At 42.9% G+C, this 25720-nt stretch overlaps 1 protein-coding gene across 4 annotated transcripts in view; it reads right to left on the bottom strand.

Moving 5' to 3' along the window:
* WDR88 (WD repeat domain 88) overlaps positions 1–25508 on the bottom strand; it is a 38440-nt gene extending 12932 nt beyond the window's left edge. For 3 of the 4 annotated variants that reach the window (XR_003762944.2, XM_007671498.3, XM_039913551.1), the window contains exons 1-7: positions 25329–25508; positions 22181–22291; positions 18336–18469; positions 15922–15985; positions 8739–8877; positions 5372–5501; positions 47–234 (exon numbers count right to left, since the gene is read on the bottom strand). Coding sequence is in view for 3 of the 4 variants with exons in the window: in XM_007671498.3 (XP_007669688.1) it covers positions 47–234; positions 5372–5501; positions 8739–8877; positions 15922–15985; positions 18336–18469; positions 22181–22291; positions 25329–25490 (928 nt within the window). In the remaining variant the exon portion in view is untranslated. The remainder of the gene's footprint in view (positions 1–46; positions 235–5371; positions 5502–8738; positions 8878–15921; positions 15986–18335; positions 18470–22180; positions 22292–25328) is intronic. The other variant, XM_007671499.3, reaches the window with a different exon arrangement.
* Positions 25509–25720: the final 212 nt, after the last annotated feature.

The following is a 25720-nucleotide window of genomic DNA, read 5'->3' as shown; positions in this document are numbered from 1 at the left end:
CAATTCATTTTGTATCCTCATAATGCTTAACATACAAATAACTCACCATCTTGGGAAAAAAGGCAGGAACTAATTGAACCTTCATGACCCCGCATCAAGCTAATACAAGCTCCATGATGGCGAAATTCCCCTGTTTTGACATCCCATATTTTTAAGGTTTTGTCCCAAGATGCTGTGCACAAAAAATGTCCACTGAAGGTAAAACAGCAATCTGAGATGATGTTGGAATGTGCTCTAAAACATGGGAAAAAAACATAATCATAATGACTAGGTGCAATATTGTTAAAGATTTGCTATTTATAGCCGTATATATTTCCAGCTGCATTTTTCATATATGCTATTAAACATAACCAAGGACCTTCAACTACTATTGACTGGAGAAATATTTCACCAAAGATAGAGTGAATGAGAACTGTATTTGCTATAAATCAGCATCTGGCTTTGTCTTTATTTCTTAAGACTGTGGGGATTATTGGAAAAACATAAACTGGGTCAAAAGAAATGATTACTCATCTCTTTAATAAAATTCATTTTTGAAAACAGTGACGGCCCTCTGGCAAAAACTTAAAAGTTTCAGGACCTGGCAGGATTTGAACAACTCTTGCCATCTGTATTGGGCAATGGATTACAAAAATCACAGCAGGAGACAATGTTGTATTCATTGTGCTTGAAAAGTAAGATTATCAAAATGCTTCAGGACTGAGTTGCCCTTCCTACTATACATTCCCAAATCTTTTATTATATGAAAAGTATATGAAATTGTAGGAAGAATGCATTGTGGTAAGAATTTCACTAAAGAGTCTATGTTTAATCCTTTCAAATATAAACAATTGGGTAAATTAGGCATTTTAAGAGGCTATTTAGAATTTATTTTCATATTTTTATCTACTTTTTAACAAACTGGCTTCTAATTGGGATAGTACTTTGCTGGTGATAAGCTTTCTTGCAAAAAAAAAAAATTCTCATTCCCAATAGATTATTCTTCAATTTTTTTAAATGGGCTTATTGTCTGTGATTGTTATTTCACTATAATTACCATCATCTTTGCAATATGATAGGGATAATTATCTGGAACTTGAAGAGAAGCAGCATGGAGGAGATGCTTGGAGGAGCAGCATGGTCTAGTGGAAAGTGCACAGGACTGGGCATCGGGAGACCTGGGTTCCAATCTCAGCTCCAGCCCTTGCCTGAGACCTTGGGAAAATCTCTGTGCCTCAGTTTCCTCATCTGTAAAGTGGATATTAAAAACCTTTTCTTTCCAACCTAGAGAGTGAGACCTATCTGGGACTGTGTCTGACCTGCTTGTAATGTATGTAAACCAGCCCTTCACACACAGTATGTGCTGAATGAGTACCATCAGTGATCATTATTGTATTACTCAAAGAAAAAATTTACTTCTCTTCAAATTAGAAAAGAGTTACTAGGCTCCACTGCAGCTACACCATGGTCCTATTCTCCCCTCTGAGATTCTATGGACCCTGCAAAGTGATTTCAAGGCTAGCCTCAGGAAGGGAGTGGCAAGGGGGCAGCCATTTGGTGATAGTGATTATAACTTTGAAAGCACCTCTAGTCAGACGCAGCACTTTTTTATGGCATTTGGTAAAGACTTATTATATGCCAGGCACTGTACTAAGCGTTGGGGAAGATTCTAGCTAGTCAGGTAGGAAACAGTCCCTGTCCCACATAGTGCTCACATTCTTTATCTCCATTTTACAGATAAGGTAACTGAGACTGGAGAAGCTAAATGACTTGCCCAAGTTCACAATGCACACATGTGGTGGAGCTGAGATTAGAACCCGGGTACTTCGGACTACCAGATCTGTGCTACTTCCCCACTTGTGTCAACTAGGACGTAGGAGAGGAACACAATGGCTCTGTAACTGTACTGGTGGGGTGGGAACAGGAGTTCCCTCAGAGAAATACTCTGGATTCAGGTAATAGTAGTAGTAATACTATTTATTAAGCTCTGACTGGGTGCTGAGCACTGTACTAACCACTGGGAAAGAATACATTCAAACAAACTTCCTTTTGACTTAATATATATGTTCACAGTGTGCACGTGCAGCACAACATAATATATAGCTGTCCTCTGGATTCAAAGAACATGCGGTTGGTGAAATTTACCTACGGGAGGGTGTGTAACTAAACAGGTCATTGCAGGATCCACAGTCAGGGCCCCACTGTGTACACAAAAAGTCTGTCCCCTTTTTGGTGTCATGTTTTTAGCATTTGCCTGCTGTTGTGGCTTTTGCCTCATCTCTCAACCCTAACAAAACTTCAGCTCAAAGAGAGCCACTCCTTTCCTGGTGACAGATACACTCCCAAACAGTGGGTTGCTGAGACTATTTGACATCATAGACCTGTCACAATGTGTTTTTTGGTTCTGTTGAAGGCAATGGGGCTATCCTCTAACTCCAGGGAGGGAAACTTGTGGAAGGAAACTTCAGTAAGTTGGCACCAGTATTCTCAATAGTATATCCCCTCAACCACCCATATTTTTATAGTATTTTTTAATCACTTACTATGTGTCAGGCACTGTACTAAGCGCTGGGGTGGATGCAAGCAAAATGGGGTGGACACAGTCCCTGTCCCACATAGGGCTCACAGTCTCAATCCTCATTTTACAGATGAGGCAACTGAGGCACAGAGAGGTGAAGTTACTTGCCCAGGGTCACGCAGCTATGTGGCAGAGCCGGGATTAGAACCCATGAGCTTCTGACTCCCAGACCCATGCTCTATCCACTATGCCATGCTACTTCTCTAATCGGATTGGACACGATCCCTGTCCCATGTAGGGCTCACGGTCTTAATCCCCATTTTACAGATGAGGTAACTGAGGCACAGAGAATTTAGGTGACTTCTCTGTGTCTCTGCAAAATGGAAATATCTTTTTGCCCTTCTTCTTAGACCGTGAGCCCCATGTGGGAGAGGGACGGGTTCTGATTTGTATCTGCTACGGAGCTTTGCACATAGCAAGCACTTGACAAATATCAATAAATGACATTTTTGAGCACTTACTGTGTGATTGATTGACTAACCAATTGCTCACCAGTAGATTACAGAGAGGGGGACTTGTCAGAATCACCTGTTACCCCAAAGCAGCTCCTTCTTATGCACCCCTAGGCCACCCACTCTTTACATTCTGCAAACTGCCTATTTGTTAGAGGCAATGCCACTTTACACGCATGAAGTGGGCATCAGCATATATAAAGGTGTTTTTGCATCCCATGATAGCCACTTTCACCTCACACGGAGGAGAGTAAGGCTTTTCCCACTCATATTCTCTCTTCTCTTTCCATTAAGAGAAGATGACAGGCCTGGGAGACAGTTGACCTGGGTTCTAATCCTAGTCCTGCCAATTGCCTACAGTGTGACCTTGGGTAAGTAGCTTAACTTCTCTGAACCTCAAGTTCCTCATCTGTAAAATGGGGATTCAATATTTGTCATTTCCTCTCCCAGGGACTGTGTCCAATCTATCTTGTATCTAGAGAAGCAGTGTGGCTCACTGGAAAGAGCCCGGGCTTGGGAGTCATAGGTTATGGGTTCGAATCCCGGCTCTGCCACTTGTCAGCTGTGTGACTGTGGGCGAGTCACTTAACTTCTCTATGCCTCAGTTACCTCATCTGTAAAATGAGGATTAACTGTGAGCCTCACATGGGACAACCTGATTACCCTGTATCTACCCCAGCGCTTAGAACAGTGCTCTGCACATAGTAAGCGCTTAACAAATACCAACATTATTACCCCAGCACTTAGCACAGTATTTAGCACATAGTAAGGGCTTAACAAATATCACAGTTATTACTATTGTAAATCCCCATACAGCATCTAGTATACAGTAGCAGCATCAGTATCGGAAGTGATTCAGTTTTTTCAGGGACATAATTTTCCATAAAGTTGAGGTCTGCACCAGGCAAGTTTAAGAAGAGGTTAAAAAAAATTACACAATCCATGGACCTCCTAACGGCCCCAGTGATGTCTACCTCTTAATCAATTAACAATAGGAGGGTTTGACAAAGGTACAATTTATCACAGTAAAGCCATGGGTTGAGCTGGGGCAAAGCGGGTACTTGCCATAATAGTGGACCCTGGTTTGGGCTTCTTGATTTGTCCAGGAGTCTCCCTGACTAGAAGGTTCTGTTTTATGGCAAACAGTACACCTGGGCTGCTCCTTGCCTAGCCACCATCTTGTCATCCTGGTTACAACTCCCATAAGCCTCCCCTCTCCTCCTTGTCCGCTTCCTTCCTTCACCAACTTCCTCCCTCTTCCCTCCCCAGCAACGCCTATCAGACCAAAAGCAAGTTTGGAAGATGGGGCCATGGAAGAGGAAAGATTTGACATGCTGTCAGTCATGTGAAATGAGCTGTTGACAAACACAGACAAAAGTGGGATTAGTGGCATGTGGCTCTAAGCAATATTAGTTCTTTTTGAGCTGCATAACCTTCACTAAAGTTGCACTGGTACACTTCGTAGACTGAGTCTAATTAATAATAATAATAATGTTGGTATTTGTTAAGTGCTTACTTTGTGCCAAGCACTGTTCTAAGCGCTGGGGTAGATACAGGATAATCAGGTTGTCCCACGTGAGGCTCACAGTTAATCCCCATTTTACAGCTGAGGTAACTGAGGCACAGAGAAGTTAAGTGACTTGCCCACAGTCACACAGCTGCCAAGTGGCAGAGCTGGGATTCAAACTCATGACCTCTGACTCCCAAACTCGTGCTCTTTCCACTGAGCCATGCTCATCTGTGTATTATTTACCAGCACTTAGTAGAGTGCTCTGCACACAGTAAGCATTTAATAAATACTATTACTCTACTTGGTGCTTAATGTGATGCTTTCCCTAGGCAGAATTCAAACAAAAACCAAATTTCTGAGAATTTCTGCTGTCTGCATCAGTTAACCTACTTCACCTCAGAGAAGAAGCATTGCCTAGTGGCAAGAGCACGGGCTTGGGAGTAAATGAATGTGGGGCTCTAAAGCCGGTTCCACCTCCTGTCTGCTGCATGACTTCGGGCAAGTCGCTTGACTTCTCTATGCCTCAGTTACCTCATCTGTAAAATGGAAATTAAGACTGTTAGCCCCATGTGGGCCAGGGACTGTGTCCAATCTGATTACTGTGTATCCACCCCAGCGCTTAGAAGAGTGTGTGGCACATAGTAAGCACTTAATGAATACCATAATTAAGATTGTTATGAGTTAGCTGCTGCCACTGACAAATACTGTGATTTCATCTTACTTGCTTTGGGGATATTTGGTGTGGAAATGATTACCGACATAGAGTGTATTGCCTCATTTGATGAAATTCTTATTCATTGCCCTCTTTTTCCCTGCATCAATTTCTATTTCAGATGCATCAGTATTTCTTACTCCTGAATCGTGAGAAGTGTCGTTCGTGCTGTTATATCCCAGATCTTTATCGTTCTATCAGATGAGACTGAAGCCACCCGCTGACTGTCAGGATCAAAACAACATCCAGTCACTGGCCTTTTATGATGATCTAAGATAAAGAATAATGATAGATTCCAAAAAATAATTGATTTTTCCAACATTTCTAACTTTCTTTTGTGAGTTTATTTACATGAATGGTGAATAGAGCATTAGTGAATTAGATATAGGAAGTCATCAGACTTATGTCACAGGTGTACCCTGAAAACTGCATCCTAAGTCGAAATGTTGCAGGCCAGGACCAATTTACTCCTAAAAATGATGCTAGGATGGGAGGATTGGTTCCAGAACCATAGTAAGATACTCTATTCTTACCCCAAATGCATCTGTTTATTTTTATATTGTACTCTCCCAAGCGCTTAGTACAATGCTATGCACACTGTAAGCGCTCAATAAATACGATTGACTGACAAAGATACACTGGATTGTGCACTTGATCGATTATAGATAAGTAATACATTACATTATCATTTGTATTGAGTGAGAGAGGTTCCATTCTAAGAGGAGCTGTCTTGAAATTCAATACGAATAAAATGGACATGTTGACCTTTCACTGGAGATCAGACAACTCCCTCAACTCTCCAACTCCACTCCCCACACTTTCTTTAAACTTTCTCCTCCATCTTCGACCACCCCGACAACAAATCGCCATTTCACAAATTGCTTCCTCATATCTCCACGGTTCCCAAGGGCCTCCCTTCCTGCCACCTGCTAGCACCATAAATGAGACTAGTGTTGTGAAGTTCAAACCAATGTGTTGTAGAGCTGAAACAGGATTTAGATTTAGAAATATTCTAAGTGCCATTTGCCTTACCTCAAAATGTCTGTCACGGTCTGCTTTTGCTGAACTGTATTCACTTGCATAATTTTTTTGCATAACCCAAAAACAGTGCCTGCCCCAACTCAATAGTTTCTTCAGTTGTCTAAATATATTTATATCCATGCTAGATCGCCAAATCATATTCGAACTGTTTTTACCAACCCACTTTTTTCTTCAGTTTTCTTAAGCCTTTGAAACCCTTCCTCTCTCCAGCAACTTTTCTCCTCAGCATCTTATTAATGATGATATTTATTAAATGCTGACTATATGGCAACCAATATGTGAAGCACTGGGTAGGTACGGAATAATCAGATCGGACACAATCCTATCCCACCAGGCTCACTGCATTTTATCCTTATTTTACAGATCAGGAAATTGAGGCCCAGAGGAGTTAAGTGATTTGCACAAGGCCATACAGCAGGCAGATGACAGAGTCAGACACTGTTTATTTTTGCATTGTACTTTCCCAAGAGCTTAGTACAGTGCCCTGCACACGGTAAGTGCTCAATAAATACGATTGAATGAATGACTAGAATCTGGGTCCCTGTCCTGGGCTCTTTCCACTAAGCCAATCCTTCGTCTTTCTTTCCAATCTTCCCCCCTCTTCTGTGCCCTGTTGTGACCAGCTGATTAGAGGAAAACAGAGTAAGTACAAGTACGGTTTGACTATTGTTCAGTAGTGCCAAAGCGGTAGCTGAACTTGGTGGAGGAGAAACAAACTCTGAATTTCTGAGGAAGATGAGATTGGGGTTGCAATTCCTGGTCAATACTGGGATCCCCAGCATTAGGGATTTATGGCAGGCATGAATTTAGGGAAGTAACTGGGGTCTGAGAATTTAGTTTTCCAATTGAATTCAGTTTGGGGATGGCATAGGGAGTGGCAACATCAAGGGAGAGGTTCCTGGATGGCAGGAAGGGTGTTTGGGGCTGTGGGGATGCCAAGGCAGGGAAGACAATTAGGAAGAGGAGCAAATAAAGTTCCATGGTTTGGGAGTGGATGTAGCTTCAGGGTTCAGTGGTCAGATCATTTTGGCTCCCCTTATTTTCAGGGCCCGATCATTTGCCTCCATGCTTTTCAGTGCATAACCCGTTCACCTGTTCGTGTGAAAGAGTTTCATTTCCTTTTCGTTCCTTTTTTTGCGCCTTCACCACACGGCTTCACGTCAAACTAACTGTGACTGCACCAGCTGTCAAGGGCACTTTTTAGGGTACACAATTTAGGCTTTTCTTCCTATAAACATAATTACGTTTTAATTGCCAAAACATCTATTTTCAAAATAGATTGGGGTAATTTCAGGCTATGTTACATTTCTATTTTATAGTTTATATTCCAGGAGGAAAATTAAAGCTACCCTGAAATCACTACTTGGGACACAGAATGAAATGGAAATGAAGACTCAGCCCTCCTTCTCTAAGAGGTAATGTAAAAGCCATGTAGGATAGCGAGTGCCGAAAGGTTGGGCCCAGCCTGGCCGAAGACAAACGCCATGAGTGTGGATCCCCTATGCAGTCTGAACTAGAACTCAGGCAGCTGTGGCTACTGGGGCTTCATTCATTCAATCATATTTTTTGAGTGCTTACTGTGTGCAAAGCACTGTACTAAGTGCTTGGGAGAACGCTTGGGAGAGTACAATATAATGACAAACAGACACATTCCCTGCCCACAACAGGCTACCAGTCTAGGGACAAACTTCTCACAAGCTCAGTGGGATTGACCGTGCAAGTGGGGACCCAAACTGGAGAGTGTACAGACCTCTCTGGTGGGCCCTGATTCTGACCTGCATTTGGTTTAATACAGTATTCTGCATACAGTAAGCACTCAATAAATACCATTGATTGATTGATTGCCACTCTGTCCCAACTCAGTCTAACAGTCAAGCTGGGCCAACACCATCAATCCAGGTAGAACATTAAACGGAGCTCAGTTAAAGATGTTGAATTTTGATCTTACTCCAGTCCCTAGGACAGAAGAAGCAGATTGGCCTAATAGATAGAGCAGAGGACCTGAGTTCTAATCCCAGCTCCTCCACTTACCTGTTGTGTGACCTTGAGCAGGTCACTTAACTTTTCCATGTTTTAATTACCTCATCCATAAAATGGTGATTAGGACTGTGAGCCCTATATGGGACAGGGACTGCATCCAACCTGATTAGCCTGCGCTTAGCACTGTGTCTGGCACATAGTAAGTGCTTAACAAATACCATTTAAAAAAAAACTTGGATAATGTATCAGTCCTCAGGCAAATTAAGTAAGAAACGTTAAACTTATTTCTGGAGAATCAGATGTAACATTCAATTTCTTACTTCTATTGATTAATAACCTAACCTTTTAATGATGCTAAGTTTAGCTTTCCTTATACACACGCTAATAGAGTTTCGGTATATTCAGCAATCAAAAATCACTATTAATCCAGTGATAAGATATAATTACAATGAATAATTGAACAAAACACCTTTTTAAAGTGCTCACCTCTGACATATTTGATATTTATGCCACTTTCGGCTTCAGTGACACAGATTGCATTTTCTACATCCAAACCGGATACCACATATTTACCATCAGGAGAAATTCTACAGGAAAGTATAATGTTTTCATGGCTGAGGGACCACTGAAAAAGAATAAGGATTATAAGTCATTCTTCTAGATTCAAAGTCTCTTGTCAGGTCCCCTACCATAATTAAGGAACAGATTTTTGAGGTGAAACTGCACCTTTTCACTGGGCCTTTAAAGACTTAGGTAGAAAAAATGAGGTGGGTGCTGATGGCTTTAGTGTTACTCTTCAGTTGTACTACCATATTGAATATGCATTTGATGGTGCTAAAGAAATTTCGCATTTGAGAATGACACAAGTCAATCAATCATATTTCTTGAGTACTTACTGTGTGCAGAGGACTGTACTAAGCACTTGGGAGAGTACGATATAACAGAGTTGGTAGACAAAATGAGCTTACGGTCTAGAAGGGGAGACACATTAATATAAATAAATTATAGATATGTACATAAGTGTTTGGGGGCTGAGGGAGAGGTCAGCAAAGGGAGCAAATCAGGCTGATGCAAAAGTGAGTGGGAGAAGAGGAAATGGGGATTTAGGGAAGGCCTCTTGGAGGAGATGTGCCTTCAAAAAGGCTTTGAAGGTGGGGAGAGTAATTGCCTGTCAGATATGAAAAGGGAGAGTGTTCCAGGCTAGAGGCAAGATGTGGGCAAGAGGTCAGTGGCAAGATGGACAAGATCAAGGTACAGGGAGTAGGTGGACACCAAAGAGGGAAGTGTACAGGATGGGTTGTAGTAGAAGAGCAGCAAGGTGAGGTAGGAGGGGGCAAGGTGACTGAGTGCTTTAAAGCTGACGGTAAGGAGTTGCTGTTCGATGTGGAGGTCGATGGGCAACCACTGGAGGTTCTTGAGGAGTGGGGAAACATGGACTGGATGTTTTTGTAGAAAAACGATCTGGGCAGCAGAGTGAAGTATGGACTGGAGTAGGGAAAGACAGGAGGTGGGGAGGTCAGCAAGCTGATACAGGAATCAAGACAGGATAGAATAAGTGCTTGAATTTACCATGCTAGCAGTTTGGATGGAAAGGAAAAGGACGATTTTAGCGATGTTGTGAAGTTTGCACTGACAGGATTTAGTGACAGACTGAATAAGTGGGTTGAATGAGAAAGATGAGTCAAGGATAACGTCAAGGTTACAAGCCTGTGAGACAGTAAGGATGGTGGTGCTGTCTACTTAAGATACTGTTTGTTCATTCTCAAAGAGAAGGACATATCTAAACTCAAATATATTCCTTTTTCAAAATTTAAATGGAAAAACACTTTTCTCTGTGGTCTTGGACCCCACCGCCTCAGAGTGTTGCCACTTAAAATGGCAGCCAAGACTTTACCCTCTGTAGAAGCATCCGAAACACTGATTTTTTGGGAGTGGGAAAGAAGAGGGGAAAGGGCTTATTTTGTTGTTTAAAAATAAGTTAATATAGTAATATTAGTAATAATTAGTAATATAATAGTAATAATAGTAATAATAATTAAAAGGTATCTCTTTGGGAAATTACTCTCATTTAAATGCAGTGGCTAATTTTATTTGGTTCCGGCTGTTAGAGTTAGGTCACCAGTTAGGTCGCTGATCTCTCTAGACTGTAAATTCACTGTGGGCAGGGAACACATCTACCAACTCTGTTGTACTCTCCCAAGCACTTAGTATGGTGCTCTGCATGTAAAAAGCATTCAATCAATACCACTGATTGATTAGAGAAATGCCATTCTGTTTTTTTTTTTTGCCTTCTTTTTTTTCAAAGCTTAGTTGTTTCTAAAGAAAAACTTCTATTTTCCATCTACACCTACTCCCTTGTAGAACTCATCTGCTCCCATAGTTTCAGCTACCATCTCTATGCAGATGATTCTCAAACCTACAGCTCCAGCCTTGACCTCTCCTTCCCTGCAATCTCACATTTCCCCCTCTCTTCAGGACATCTCTAGCTGATGTCCCACTGACACCTCAAACTCAACCCGTCCAAAACTGAACTCCTTATCTTCCCACATAAACCCTGACCTCCCTCTGTTCTTCCCATCACTGTAGACTATACCACTATCCTATCTCACAGGCTTGTACATTTGGCATTGTTCTTGACTCATCTCATTCAACCCACGTAGTCAAGCAATCTGTCACCAAACCCTCTCAGTTCTACCTTCAAAACATTGATAAAGTCCACCCTTTCCTCTCCATCCAAACTACCACACTAATCCAAGCATTTATTCATCTCGATACTACATCTCCATCCTGCCTCTCCCCACTCCAGTCTATACTCCACTCTGTTGCACAGATCATTTTTCAACAAAAATATTCAGTCCATTTTTTTATGGTATTTAAGCACTTACTACGTGCCAGGCACTGTACTAAATATGGTGCTCATAGTCTTAGTCCTTGTTTTAGAGACGAGGTAACTGAGGCATGGAGAAGTTAAGTGACTTGCCCAACGTCACACAGCAGATAAGTGTTGGAAGCAGAATTAGAATCCAGGTCCTTCTGACTCCCAGGCCCATGCTTTCTCCACTAGGCCATGTTGCTTCTCATGTCTCCCTATCTCCCCACTCCTTAAGAATCTCCAATGGCTGCCCATCCACCCAGACATCAAACAGAAACTGCTCACTCGTTGGCTTTAAAAACACTCAATCACCTTTCCCCATCCTACCCCACCTCACTGATCTCTTACAATAGCCCAGCCTGCACAGTGAGTCCTCTAACACCAGCTTTCTCACTCTGCCCTGATCTTGTCTCTGTCTCGCCACCCTTTCCCATCTCTTCCCCCTAACCTGGAACTCCCTTCCCCTCCATGTATGCCACACCATCACTCTCTCCACTTTCAAAGTATTAAGTCACATCTCCTCCTAGAGACCTTCCCCGATTAAGCCTTCTTTTCCCCGGCTTGCTCTCCCTTCTGCCTGGTCTATGCACTTGGATCTGTGACCTTTGGACATTTGATATTCACCCCACCCCCAACCTCACCACATGTACGTACATATCTTTAAACCACATATTATAAATTTCTTATTTACTTATATTAATGTCTTTCTCCCCCGTAGACTGTAAGCTTGTTATCCTCTAAGTCTTTTGTACTGTACTCTCCCCAGCACTTAGTACAGTGCTCTGCACATAGTAAGTGCTCAATAAATGCCATTGATTGATTGAGGGTGATGTGTTCCCTTTCTCTCCACCCTGGGCTATCCCAGAAGTAGAGCCTGCTGGGGTAATTGCTCTGGGCCCCACCTGCTAAAGGGTCTTGCGCACAAAGAGATCCTGTTATTCCCAAGCCCTGCTCGACAGACTGGGACTGACCAGAGTCCCACTTTTGGAGAGGAAGGAAGTAGGCAGTGGAAGACAGTACCAAGAGGGAGACTTAAGGCATGACTGCAAGGGCATAACTAGAGAAACAATGTGATATAATGAAAAGAGCCTAGGATTGAGAGTCAGGGGACCTGGGTTCTAATCCCACTGGTCCCTGAGTCAGAGGCCCTGGGAAAGCCACTTGATTTCTCTGGGCCTCAGTAAAAGGGGGATAAAATACCTGTTCTCCCTCCTACTTAGACTGTGGGACAGGGACTATGTCTAACCTCTCTTGTACCTTCCTGTGCACTTAGTACAGTGTTTAGCACATAGTAGGCACTTAATAAATACCATTATAATCACCATTATTACCTTCTCTTCTTGAAACCACCCACTTTGATAGAGCACCACACTTCCCTAGTGTGCTCCTCCCTCCACCCTCAAAACGAGAAAGTTCTCAGTTAAAACATGATCTAAAGCTGAGCAACCGTTGCAGCTCTGTGAATGAATTGTGTCTCCTTTCCTATATGCAGGAAATGAGTTTCAAAGATGCAAATTGCCTCCCCAAATTTAATGAATGCATATCTCAGCATTCTCCCTCCACTACTCTCTCTCTCTCAGAGTGACATTTAACTGAAGGGAAATGCAAATGCCTTTAGGCCAACTGATGAAATCCTTTTAACACTATATATGTATATCTGCCCTTTAGGTCTGAAGATAAGGTTACTGATGGTGAGGGTTTAATCAGTGTGTGGCTGAAGTGAGTTTAGTAAACTCATAATCCATGGCCTATTCAGTGCTGAAAGTAAACGGGAATTGGCTAGAACTCAGGTCTGGTGAAAGGGCAAAGTCCGGATGGCCATCCTGGGATGGAGGTGGTAGCGGGGGTGGTGTTTCTTAAGGACGATGAGGGACTAGAGCACCCACCTACTGGGTTCTCTGATACCCAGGCCCCCATTCCGGTCACTGTGGACTCCTGGTCACCAGCAGCCGCAACCCTGCCTCGCCCATTTCACTCCACCCATAGGACCTGGACTGCAGTCGGATGCCTCCTTCAGCACCCGCTGCCTGGTTACCCACTGGGGTGTGCCATCGAGCAAGTGCCACCCATCGAACAGAAAGACCTCACCACCAGCTTTAAGGCATTCGATCAGCTCTCTCCCTCCTATCTATCCTCGCTCCTCTCCCCTATAACCCAGTCCACATGTTTCGCTCCTCTAACTCCAACCTTCTCACTTTGCCTTGCTCTCCTCTCTCTCGTCATCGATATCAATGGTATCTATTGAATGTTACTGTGTGCAGAGCACTATGTTAAGTGCTTGGGAGGGTACAGTGCAACAGAGTTGGTAGATACTTTCCCTGCTTAAAACGATCGTACTGTCTAGAGATGAGCTTAGAGTCTTCAGGCTGTCGAGAGCCCCGCCCGGGGATTGCTCCCCAATGATATCAGAGTCACTCTCGCTCACCGCAGAGGGGAGCCTAGAGACGTTGACCCCTTGCTCACATCCTCCTTCCTACCCAGAACTCCCTCCCACTTCATATCCAACAGGCCACCACTCTTCCCATCTTCAAAGCTCTTACTAAAATCATATCTTCTCCGAAAAGTCTTCCCTGACTAACCTCTCACCTCCCCACCCTATTCTCCCTCTCATGTCATCTACGCACTTAAGCCTGCAACCCCCTAAGCACTTTGATATTCACCTCACCCTCACAGCACTTATATAGCTCCTATCCTTAAACTCTGCTGTTTACCTTTCTTGCAACTGATTTTCCTGTCTGTCCTCACCACTGGATTGTAAATTCTTTGAGGGCTGGGATCAGGTCTACCAACTCTACCGTACTGCATTCTCCAAACACACCATTGATTGATTGATTGAGAAGAGCACACACTTCAAACGTGGTACAGGCTGAACAGCCCCTTTCTTTCCCTGCAAAGACTGAGCAAAGGAGTTGTCATGCCTGAGCAGAGAAGGAATGATTAGAGGTTAATCTGAACAAGCATTAAAGGAGATGGGAGAAGGAATTTGTAATCCCCTTCCCAAAGTTGGGGTCAGAATGGAGTACCCCTAAACTTGACTCAAACTATTAATCAATAGAATGAATAATCGTATTTGATTGAGTTGGGGAATAGTGGGTGAAGAGTCAGTCAATGGTATTTGTTGAGTGCTTACTTTGTGGAGAGTACTGTACTAAGCAGACATATATATGTATATGTATAATGGGGAGAGCTGGTGTGCAGAGCTCCGTACTACTAATAATAATAACAATGTTGGTATTTGTTAAGCGCTTACTATGTGCCGAGCACTATTCTAAGCGCTGGGGTAGATATAGGGTAATCAGGTTGTCCCCTGTGGGGCTCACAGTCTTCATCCCCATTTTACAGATGAGGGAACTGAGGCCCAGTGAAGAGACTTGCCCACAGTCACACAGCTAACAGGTGGTGGAGTCGGAATTAGAACTCACGACCTCTGACTCCCAAGCCCGGGCTGTTTCCACTGAGCCACGCTGCTTCTCTGATAGTAGCAGATAACATATAATGAGGAGAGCTGGTGGACAGATTTCAAGCCAAGTGTGAGATTTTGCTTAATGTAGAGGGACACAGGAAGTCGATGGTGAGGTGTGAAGAGAAACCCACTTCACAGCACTACGGGGTCAACACCTTTAGCTTTTCACCCCCACAGTTTTGGGGGCAGGGTATAGCTGTAGTTTGCCCACTCCATCTCTTGGGGCCAGAACAGTGGGGTGGTGTAGATAGAGGTGGAGCCAAGATGGTGGTTCCCCCTCTTGACCTGCTGGCACTGGAACTGTTCTAAGTGCTGGGGTGGAAACATGCTAATCAGAATGGACACAGTCCATGTCCCATTTGGGGCTCAAGGTTTTAATCCCCGCTTTCCAGATGAGGCAACCAAGGCACAGAGAGTGAAGTGACTTGTCCAAGGTCACACAGCAGACAAATGGCGGAGCTGGAATTAGAAACCAGGTCCTTCTGACTCGCAGGCCCATGCTCTATCCACTAGGGCACGCTGCTTTGCTTTAAACTGGCTGGCGGGAGAATTATAGCGAAGAGACTATGGACTATTAACCCCATGGCTCAAAGGGGCTGGTATTCCCTAGCCTTCTCAAAACCTAACTCACTTGCCAGTTTATAATCAAACCTCTGACTGGAGGATTTGGAATCACTCAGCTCTCATCCAAAGACAGCTTGTGATCCAGCAGCCTAATCCTCAAAAAATATGATTGAGTGATTGATTACATAAGAACATTATTAGCCCTGAGCTCCCCAAATTGCAGTGCAGCATCACACCACAGAAAGGCACTTTCAAAATGCCTACCCTAGACTAGTTGGGAGGTATTATTATAAAAAAAAAAAACCTGTGGCATTTGTTCAGGGCTTACTATGTGCCAAGCATTGTGCTAGATGCTGAGCCCCTGGTGACTTGATTGACAGATGCTATCTCAGGCTTCTGTGCCTCACAGTCTAGGATACAGACCCCCTACCTCGTCTTCACTAGCTCCATTTAGCATTTTTAAAGATGTGACATAAAAATGCTACTGACAAGCATTAGCCACTCCTACTGATTTTTCTCAGTTGCAATTCCCAACAGTTGAATGAGACAGATTGCCTTGTCCATGGCTCTCCAGTGGAATAAGAGTAATTATGTGGATTATCTGAACAGTCTCTGGAGGGGGAAGATCAACATCAGAGAAACACAGTATCACTAGCCACTAATTCATGCTCATTTTGCTTTTAGAGGAAGTGTTCTGTCATTACTATGCTTCAAAATCTCCACATAAATGCTAATACGCAAAGAAGAAAATTTTAAATATCAATGCATACCAACATTTTTCCGGTTTCCACATCCCAAGCCTTTATTGTTTTGTCGTAGGATGATGTAATGACCCTGAAAATGAAATAAATTAACATGCTCATAACTAAAATATGTCCTTAATCCTTTGATGCTTTTTATAATTCAAGAGTAAATATTTTGCTTGGTTGGTCAGATTTCAAATCATGTTGTGACCTTTCGAAAGAGCATAACTCAGGAAGTCGTTTTTGTAGTTCCCCAAATGTAAATTTTTATGTAGAGCAGGAGCTTTCATTGTGATTCAATGTAATTCTTCTTCATTTCTTAATTATTACTAACTTTAGAAGAGGCTTAAAGCAATTACGGCATATTTGCCATTCTGAATGAGGCTTCCTGGTCCCTTCATTTTGCCATTTTTGGCTTGGGATGTTGCTGGGTAACCAACCACTGATGCTTCGATGCACAAACACAAAGGCTCATTACCCACAAAGCCATTCCATAAACTTTATGAGAAATGGGCAGGTTCCTGTTAAAAGAAGATTCACATAAATATTTCTCTCCCACAGTTTCTTCAAAATATTTGCACATTAAACAAGACCTTATATTCTCTGTCATAGAAAAAGCCATATTTCTCTCATCGTAATGACTTGCACGTCCAGTTTTGACTGTTTCAGTAGAGCTGTTGTTTGCCATTTTCTTCATATTTGCTCATTTGAAAACTTTTAAAAACATATTAGAAAAAAATTAATCTAAAAAGCAATAATGCCATTATCTGATCTTCCATCAATCTAAGTTACTTTGTAGTTATAGCCTTTTGGGATATAGTGTCTGTTCTAAAACAATTTTTGCCTATTTTTAAATTAGATTCTATACTTCACACAAAAATCATTCCATTTTCAGCTTCAATATGTATTTGTTTTACTGGCAGTGGTTTAAGAGATTTGCCTTAATTTTTTTTTTCCCTGTAAAGAAGCTAAATATACCTGATGCAGGAATGGCTCAATAGGGTAGTGATTTTTGCTGAAGCTTCCAGCTTGCTTTTTGTCATCTGAAATTATATCTAATCAGCGATATTGAGACTAAAACCCTTAGATACAACATACTCATCAGAAACAGCATACTCCAAACCTGGAATTATATCCGACACTTCCTCTATGAGTGCAAGACACTTTATAATAATGACGGTATATATTAGCACTTACTATGTGCTAATAACTGGGATAGATACGCTAATAACTGGGATAGATACAAGATAGTCATGGGGCTAACAATCTTTGAGGGAGGGAAAACAGGTGTTTTATCCACATTTTACTGGTGAGAAAACTGAAGCTCACAGAAGTTGAGTGATTTACCCAAGATCACAGAGCAGTCAAGTGTAGAGTCGGGAGTAAAACCCAGATCTCCAGACTCCCAAGCATGTGTTCTTTTCCACTCGATCATGCTTAAATCACTTAGGAATAAACCACAAGAAACATCTTTCCTTTAGAGGTGAGGAATTATAATAATAACAATAGTTTATTAAAATAATAAATGATGCACCATGCTTATTAATGTTATATAAGTATATTGTGCATTGTATAGTAATATTGTGTTTATAATTCGAATGTAATAGAAAAATAGTATTTATAATATAAACATAATAATAATTGAGATACTTGTTAAGCACTTACTATGTGCCCGGCACTGTTCTAAGTGCTGGGGAAGATAAAAGATAATTGGGTTGACAGAGTCCCTGTTCCACACAAGGCTCACAGTCTTAATCCCCATTTTATAGTTGAGGGAACTAAGGCACAGAGAAGTGAAGTGTTTTGCCCAAGGTCACAACAGCAGAAATATGACAAAGGAGGGATTAGAACTCAGATCCCTCTGACACCCATGCTCTATCCACCAGGCCACACAGAATGAATCAACTCTAAAGAAATATAGCCTCAAATCCGATAACAAGCCTAAAAACATAGAAGATGCCATCTTACAGTGAAATAGTGTTAGAAATTTTTCTCTTCCCATCCTGTTCATTTTTGATTGCAATAAATGCTTCTCCTCTAAATAAACTCCATAACACTTCTTCATTAAAGTACAGCCATTGCTTATTAAAATGGATTCATTTATAATAGTCAAATTAACTCTCCAGTTGGTTGCTTAAAGGCAATTTTATTTGTGTGAGTTCCAAGAATTCAATTAATTGAAAACTTTAGGACCGATTTCAATTAATCCAAGGGTGCGTGTGCATATATATATGCACACATAAATATATACATATATATATGTGTGTGTATATATACACATGTAAAAATATTTTTAAAGATAATTTGATACATAAGACCTGTTAAATTGACCAGTATTTCTCCCCTTGTTGTAAAAATGAATGTCATTAATGTGCCATTAAAGCAATTTCAATTTCATTTTCTATTCTTTATTGACCTATAAAATGCAAGTGAAAGGTCACCTTTTGCTATCTGCTGACAGACTGCACCCTGAAATAGGTGCTGTATGTTTTTCTTCAAAATCATTAATATTAACACCTGTAGCAGCATCCTTAAATAAATTGAGAGACACAATCAATAAGCACTTTATCGGAGCCTGTAAAAAGAAAGGATACAGTATTTCAAACATGAAAATTAATGTTTTTCTTTTTGAATGAATATAGTTGGTACCAAATCTAAGCTGATGAAAGGAAGGGTATTTACTTCACTTGAAAAAAACCAAGGAATTTTTATACATCTATCAAATGCAAGAAAGAAACCAAAGAAAAATCAGCAATCAATACAGAAAAATACTACTAAAATAGTAAAATACAATAAAGATGTGACCTTGCGGGAGTAAAACTAGGGAGCCAACAAAACCTTACTCAATTTTTCTTGCAGTCACAACACTGCTTCTTATCTGTTGCTTCTATTTTTCAAAATAATCTTTCCTGTAATGCAACAGTAGATTTACTTCAAAATGACTAGTGTGCTGTCTGGTGACAAAAGAGATACTGTCCCAAAGTAGAGAATGTTGCTAAATTTTATGGAGAATATTGTAGTTTCTGTTGAGAAAGGTATGATAAGAAATGAACTGTTCATTTTTTATTCATTGAAATAAAAAGGCAAGGGCGCTATTTTAATTGGCCATTGCACAACCCATTTTAGTTCAAAATATTCATCCCTCCCTATTTTAAAACAGGAAATTAGGCAATAAAGAAGCTCAGCCAACTGCCCAACGCTTACAGTTTGAGAAAAAGTTCTCAAATAAAGATCAATCATGGTATATATTGAAAGCTTACTGTGTGCAGAGCACTATACTAAGCCCTTGGAAATGCCACAGTAGAGCTCATAACCATGATCCCTGCCCACAAGGACCCTACAGTCAATAAAAACTTTCCTCACGTTCACTGCCTCCTACTGAGATCTTTTGACTTCCTAGAGCCTATTTCAGCCCTGACTTGACTTCTAGAATGCTATATTAAAATGTGAATTTCAATGACAAAAAGAAACCACTGCTTCTTTTCAAGAGAAAAGTTCCTCGGAGTTTTGATTCCTGGGTCTGAGCCTGTTACAAAACTTCAGGAGGCAAGGAGAGGGGAAGAGGAGGAGCAGGTGGAAGGTAATAGCAGAGAGTAAGGTTCCTCAATAATGCAGAGCCCAGAGATCAGCAGTGAGGGGACTCTTGTAGCCCTTTGGTAATGGCAGGGTCACTCCTCGAAAATATATTTCTGCCATTCAGTCACGGAACACGGAACTCTCGGTTGGCAGGACGGAATCCGGGCTTCCTCATGTGCCAGCGAGCATTCATTAATCAGTCGATCAGTTAATTAGTACTCTATGTTGAGTGTCTACTCTGCAGACCAACCGAATGGAACCTGCTTTCCAGTTCCTCTCTGTCAATTAGGGCATGTGCCAGGGTAATCAAATGCTGGGAATTATCTTTACAAATAGTATGAAAAAATAGACTTTCAAAATCTTTTTACTGACGTAATTTTACATAGTACAAATTGGCAATGGGTTATCCACACAGTAAGCACTCAATAAATATGAGTGAATGAATGAATCCATGGTATCAATTTGGCCCATAATAGATGATGCCAATTGCCCAACAAACAGGAGCACAGCTCTGCATATCATTCAAGACCCAGGCCCAGTAGGGAGGAAGAGGTGTTGAGGCTCACTTGAAACCATCTAAAAACCACAGCTCACCCTTCCTCTCCTCCTTGCCTGGGAAAGGACACAAGCAGTGTCAGCGCATCCTCGGTCTCGCACTCTGCTGTTGCCTCACAGGTCACACATGCGGGGTCTCTTCACTTCATCCTTCCTTGCTGACCAGCTTCCTGTCTCTCCCTACTCCAGTCCATACATTAGTCTGCTGCCCAATCATTTTTCTACAGAAACGTTTAGGATAAGTTTCCCCACTCCTCAAGAAACTCCAATGGTTGCCCATCCACCTCTGCATTGAACAAAAACTCCTCACCTTTGGCCTCAAAGCACTCAATCACCTTGACCTCACCTCTATTACTCTCGTACTACAACCCAGCCCGCACATTTCGCTCCTTTAATGACAACCTTCTCACTGTTCCTCGATCTCGTCTATCTCACAGCCGACCATTCACCCATGTCCTGCCTCTGGCCTGGAATGCCTTTCCTCCTCAAACCGGATAATTACTTTCCCCCTTTTCAAAGCCTTATTGAAGGCACATCTCCTCCTAGAGGCCTTCCCTGACTAAGCCCTCCTTTCTTTTTCTCCCACTCCCTTCTGTGTCACCCTAACTTGCTCCTTTTATTCATCCCTCTTCCCAGCCCTTCAGCACTATGTATCCATCTGTAATTTATTTATATTAATGTTTGCCCCCCCCCAGCCTGTAAGCTTGTTGTGGGCAGGGAAGTGTCTGCTTATTATTTTATTGTACTTTCACAAGTGCTTAGCACAGTGCTCTATACACAATAAGCCCTCAATAAATACCTTTGAATGAATGAATGAATCCTGGGGCTTCAGTCCCAACTGAGTCTTGCAGTGGGAAGGACATAAGCAACCTCAGCCTCCTCAGTAACCCACCCTGGGTTAGAGATACAGGAAAATAGTTTGTGTATAGGAAAACAATTCCTCTTTCTCCTTGATTCTGATCATGAATAATCAAAAAATTACTTTTATAATATTGTTGGTTTAGTAATATAAAATGTGGAAATTATTTTTCAATACAAAGTTATAGGCAGCATAAACTCTGCAAAATGAAGGCAAGCATGGGTTTTTCAAATATTCTTAACATTATGGAAGATGCTTTCAGGCAAAGCCTAACAAACATCCTGTAAGTTTGCCCTGGATGGAGCACATCTTCTTCAGAAGATTCACCAGAAATAAATTAATCGACATCATGACGGCACAGAAAACATTGACTTTGCTCATCTATAAAAGCTTGGGATATATACTTTTATAGGATTATTGAATAGAAAAAATAGGACTGCAATTATTATAATTATGGTATTAATTTAAGCACCTACTATGTACCAAGCACTGGATTCAGCCCTGGGGTAGATACAAGATAATGAGATTGGATACAGTCCCTGCCATATGGGACTCACAGTCTAACCGTCATTGCGCAGGGATTGTCTCTAACTGTTGCCAAATTGTACATTCCAAGTGCTTAGTCCAGTGCTCTGTACATAGTAAGTGCTCAATAAATACTATTGAATGAATGAATGAAAGGAGGGAGAACAGGTATTGAATCCCCATTATACAGATGAGGAAACTGCAGAACTGAGAATTTAAGTGATTTGCCCAAGGCCCCAAAGCAGGCAAGTGGCAGAATAGAAATTAGAATCTAGGTCCTCTGACTTCCTGGCCAGTACTTTTTTCAGTAAGCCATTCTGCTCCCTAGTATTGTCTTAATTATTGACCATCTTGATTTAGATCTTGTTTTATGGCCAATCAAGGTCGACAGTTATTTTACAGTAAATATCAATGGAACAGTCAAAATCAGGTTAGTGGGGATGCCTATTTAGTTTTGAAGTTCCTTCAGGTTCTAATGTGTCTCCCCTGATAACATGGGTGTTTATGTTAAGTGGATAATTTTCTGTTTTCAATTTTATTTTTGTTTTTTAGTCACTTCTTTCTATTTTGTACAAATGGATTAGTTTCATTCCCAAGACTTTTCTATTTCAGAAGCTACCTCCTTGCAAGGAGCTGTGGTATCAATGTGCATATAACCTGTAAATTTATAGAATTAATGATTAAGCTATTCCTAAACTCTCATGTTCACAAACGTATTTTGCCCTCGGTCATCAGCGGATTCGATTCACTCTTCTGTTCCACACAACATACCCACAGTTTCACAGTTCGGTCGAAGGAGCTAGAGATAATTTTGTTATCTTCAAAGCAGAAATGGCAGGAGCTCACAACATGTTTGTGTCCTTTTAAAATTTTAAAGGGGATCTGAAAGTGAAGAGAAAGACATGTTAATTGTGCAATGAAAGTATTCACCGAGTTGACACGTTGAGCCATCAGGGGGAGTATAAAAATACACTAATTTGCACCTACACAGGCAAATTTGGCAAAAAATCCCATTATCTGAACACCAGATAGCTGAATCGACCTTAGTCTGGGTAATCTAATTAGAATTCAAATAAGTGGATGTCCGGCAAGAATCTTTAGTATCTTTTTTTAGAGAAGCAGCGTGACTCAGTGGAAAGAGCACAGGTTTAGGTGTCAGAGGTCGTGGGTTCTAATCGCCCACCGCCACTTAGGTGTGGTTCTTTGGGCAAGTCACTTAACTTCTCTGTGCCTCACTTACCTTATCTGGAAAATGGGGATTAAAACTGTGAGCTCCACTTGGGACAAACTGTATCTACCCAGAGTTTAGAACAGGGCTTGGCACAAAGGAAGGACTTAAATACCAAAATTATTATTTTTATTTTGGAAACGGAAAAAATTGCTTTGATGAAATTGCAAGGGTGGGCCAAATGGTAGTTTGGGAGCCACTTGTGGCTGTTTTTCATTTGCTCTCTGCCTCGCAGTGGAAATCTATGCTTTGGGGTTCAATGAGGAGCGAAAATAAATTAGAAAAGGCTGAAACAAAAGCTGCCAGAACAAGGCTTGTGGTATTTTGTACTAGTTGGCAGAAGTGGGCTGCAGGGTATTCCTCATTGTTCCAGACCTTTGGGCTGCCATGGTGCCCCTGCCCAGGTGGGCCGGCCGGGGCCGGGGAGGGAAGTGCTGCTCATCCCCACCCTCAGTCTGCTCCCAGATGAAGTGCGGGGTTTCAGTTGGGCCCTTCTTTAAACCCCACGATTTGGGGCCGGGGGGGAGGGAGGAGTTCAAAAGCTGGAGGGGAGAGAGAAAAAGGAGAAGAGGAGAGGGAGAATGTGAGGGAGAGGGAAGTGGGAGTGGAAGAGGGGAGAATGGAAAGAGGGGAGAAATGGGAGGAGGGAGAAGTTGGAGAGGAGAAAATGGGAGAAGAGAGAAGTAAGAGAGGAGGGAATTGGGAGACGGGAGAAGTAAGAGAGGGGAGAAGTGGGAGAGGGGAGAATGGGAGAGGGGAGAAATAAGAGAGGGGAGAATGGGACAGGGGAGAAAAGGGAGAGGGGAGAATGGGAAAGGGAGAAATGGGAGAGGGAAGAATGGGAGAGGGGTGCATGGGAGAGGGAAGAGGGGAGAATGAGAGAAGAAAGAAATAAGACAGGGGAGAAATAAGGGAGGAGAAATGGGAGAGGAGAGAAATGAAAGAGGAGAGAAATGAGAGGAGGAATGGGAGAGAATGGGGGGTGAGAGTGGGGGGAATGGGAGTTGGGAGAGGGGAGAATGGAAGAAGGTAAGTGCTTAGTACAGTGCTTTGCACACAGTAAGCGCTCAATAATAATAATAATAATAATAATAATAATAATAATAATGTTATTTAAGTGCTTACTATGTGCAGAGCACTGTTCTAAGTCCTGGGGTAAATACAGGGGAATCAGGTTGTCCCACGTGGGGCTCAGGGTCTTCATCCCCATTTTCCAGATGAGGTCACTGAGGGACAGAGAAGTGAAGGGACTGGTCCCCAGTCACACAGCTGACAAGTGGCACAAGGTTGTCCCACGTGGGGCTCACAGCCTTCGTCCCCATTTTCCAGATGGGGTAACTGAGGCCCAGAGAAGTGAAGGGACTGGCCCAAAGTCACCCAGCTGACAAGTGGCGGAGTCGGCATTTGAACCCATGACCTTCTGACTCGCCAGCCCGGCCTCTTTCCACTGAGCCGCGCTGCAATGAATACGTCCTGGTGCGCCCTCCCTCCTCACCTCCACCAAACTAATTCTCTTCCCCTCTTCAAAGCCCTACTGAGAGCTCACCTCCTCCAGGAAGCCTTCCAAGACGGAGCTCCCCTTTTCCGTTTGCTCCCCCCTACCCCCCTTTCACCTCTCCTCAACTAATCCCTCTTTTCCCCCCTTTCCCTCTGCTCCTCCCCCTCTCCCTTCCCCTCAGCACCGTGCTCGTCCTCTCATTTGTAGAGAATTTCATTACCCTATTTATTTTGTTAATGAGATGTACATCACCTTGATTCTATTTATTGCTATTGTTTTAATGAGATGTTCATCCCCTTGACTATTTATTGCTATTGTTTTTGCCTGTCTGTCTCCCCCGATTAGACTGTAAACCCGTCAAAGGGCAGGGACTGTCTCTGTTACCGATTTGTCCATTCCAAGCGCTTAGTCCAGTGCTCTGCACACAGTAAGCGTTCAGTAAATACTATTGAATGAATATCTGTTGCCGATTTGTCCATTCGAAGCGCTCAGTCCAGTGCTCTGCACATTGTAAGCGCTCAGTAAATACTATTGAATGAATGAATATGTGTTGCCAATTTGTCCATTCGAAGCGCTTAGCCCAGTGCTCTGCACACAGTAAGCGCTCACTAAATATTATTGAATGAATATGTGTTGCCAATTTGTCCATTCGAAGCGCTTAGCCCAGTGCTCTGCACACAGTAAGCGCTCACTAAATATTATTGAATGAATATGTGTTGCCAATTTGTCCATTCGAAGCGCTTAGCCCAGTGCTCTGCGCAGAGTAAGCGCTCACTAAATACTATTGAATGAATGAATATCTGTTGCCGATTTGTCCATTCGAAGCGCTTAGCCCAGTGCTCTGCGCAGAGTAAGTGCTCACTAAATATTACTGAATATCTGTTGCCGATTTGTCCATTCCAAGAGCTTAGCCCAGTGCTCTGCACAGAGTAAGCGCTCAGTAAATACTGTTGAATGAATGTGTGCCGACTTGTCCATTCGAAGCGCTTAGCCCAGTGCTGTGCACAGAGTAAGCGCTCACCAGATACTCTTGAATGAACGAACGGTTGGATGAAGAAAGGGAAGGAGCGGAGGCTGAGGGGGCGTCAGACGGCCCAAGGCCAACGGCCGCCCCTCCCCCCTCCCCCCTCCCCCGCCGGGGCGGGGCAGGATGTGACGTCACCGCCCGGTCTTTCCCCGAGGGCGGCGGCGACCTGGGCTCGGTGGTCGTGGACGTGCCGGCGCGGCTCCTGCCCCGGCGGCTGCGGAGAAGATGTCTGCGTGGCCTCCCGCACGGCCAGCGGGTCCCCGGGCCCGGCCGCGCCGCACCGGCCCTTCTCCTCCCTCACGCCTCTCGGGCGGCCGCGCCGCTCCATGGCGACGGACGCCTACGGGGCGCCGCGGGGGACAGAACGCCTCCGTCGCCCGCCCGGGCTCCGCCTGACGTCATCGGCCTGGCGCGCAGGCGCGGGACGGGGTTCTTCCTCCCTACAGCCCCTTCCAGGGCCCGCCCCTGCACCGCCTCCATTCATTCATTCATTCAATAGTCATAATAATAATGTTGGTATGTGTTAAGCGTTTACTATGTGCAGAGCACTGTTCTAAG

This window comes from Ornithorhynchus anatinus, chromosome 11 (genome assembly GCF_004115215.2).
Source record: "Ornithorhynchus anatinus isolate Pmale09 chromosome 11, mOrnAna1.pri.v4, whole genome shotgun sequence".
Lineage (NCBI taxonomy): Eukaryota > Metazoa > Chordata > Mammalia > Monotremata > Ornithorhynchidae > Ornithorhynchus > Ornithorhynchus anatinus.
Note: the sequence above shows the minus strand (reverse complement) of the source record. Positions and strands in the feature narration are given on the sequence as shown.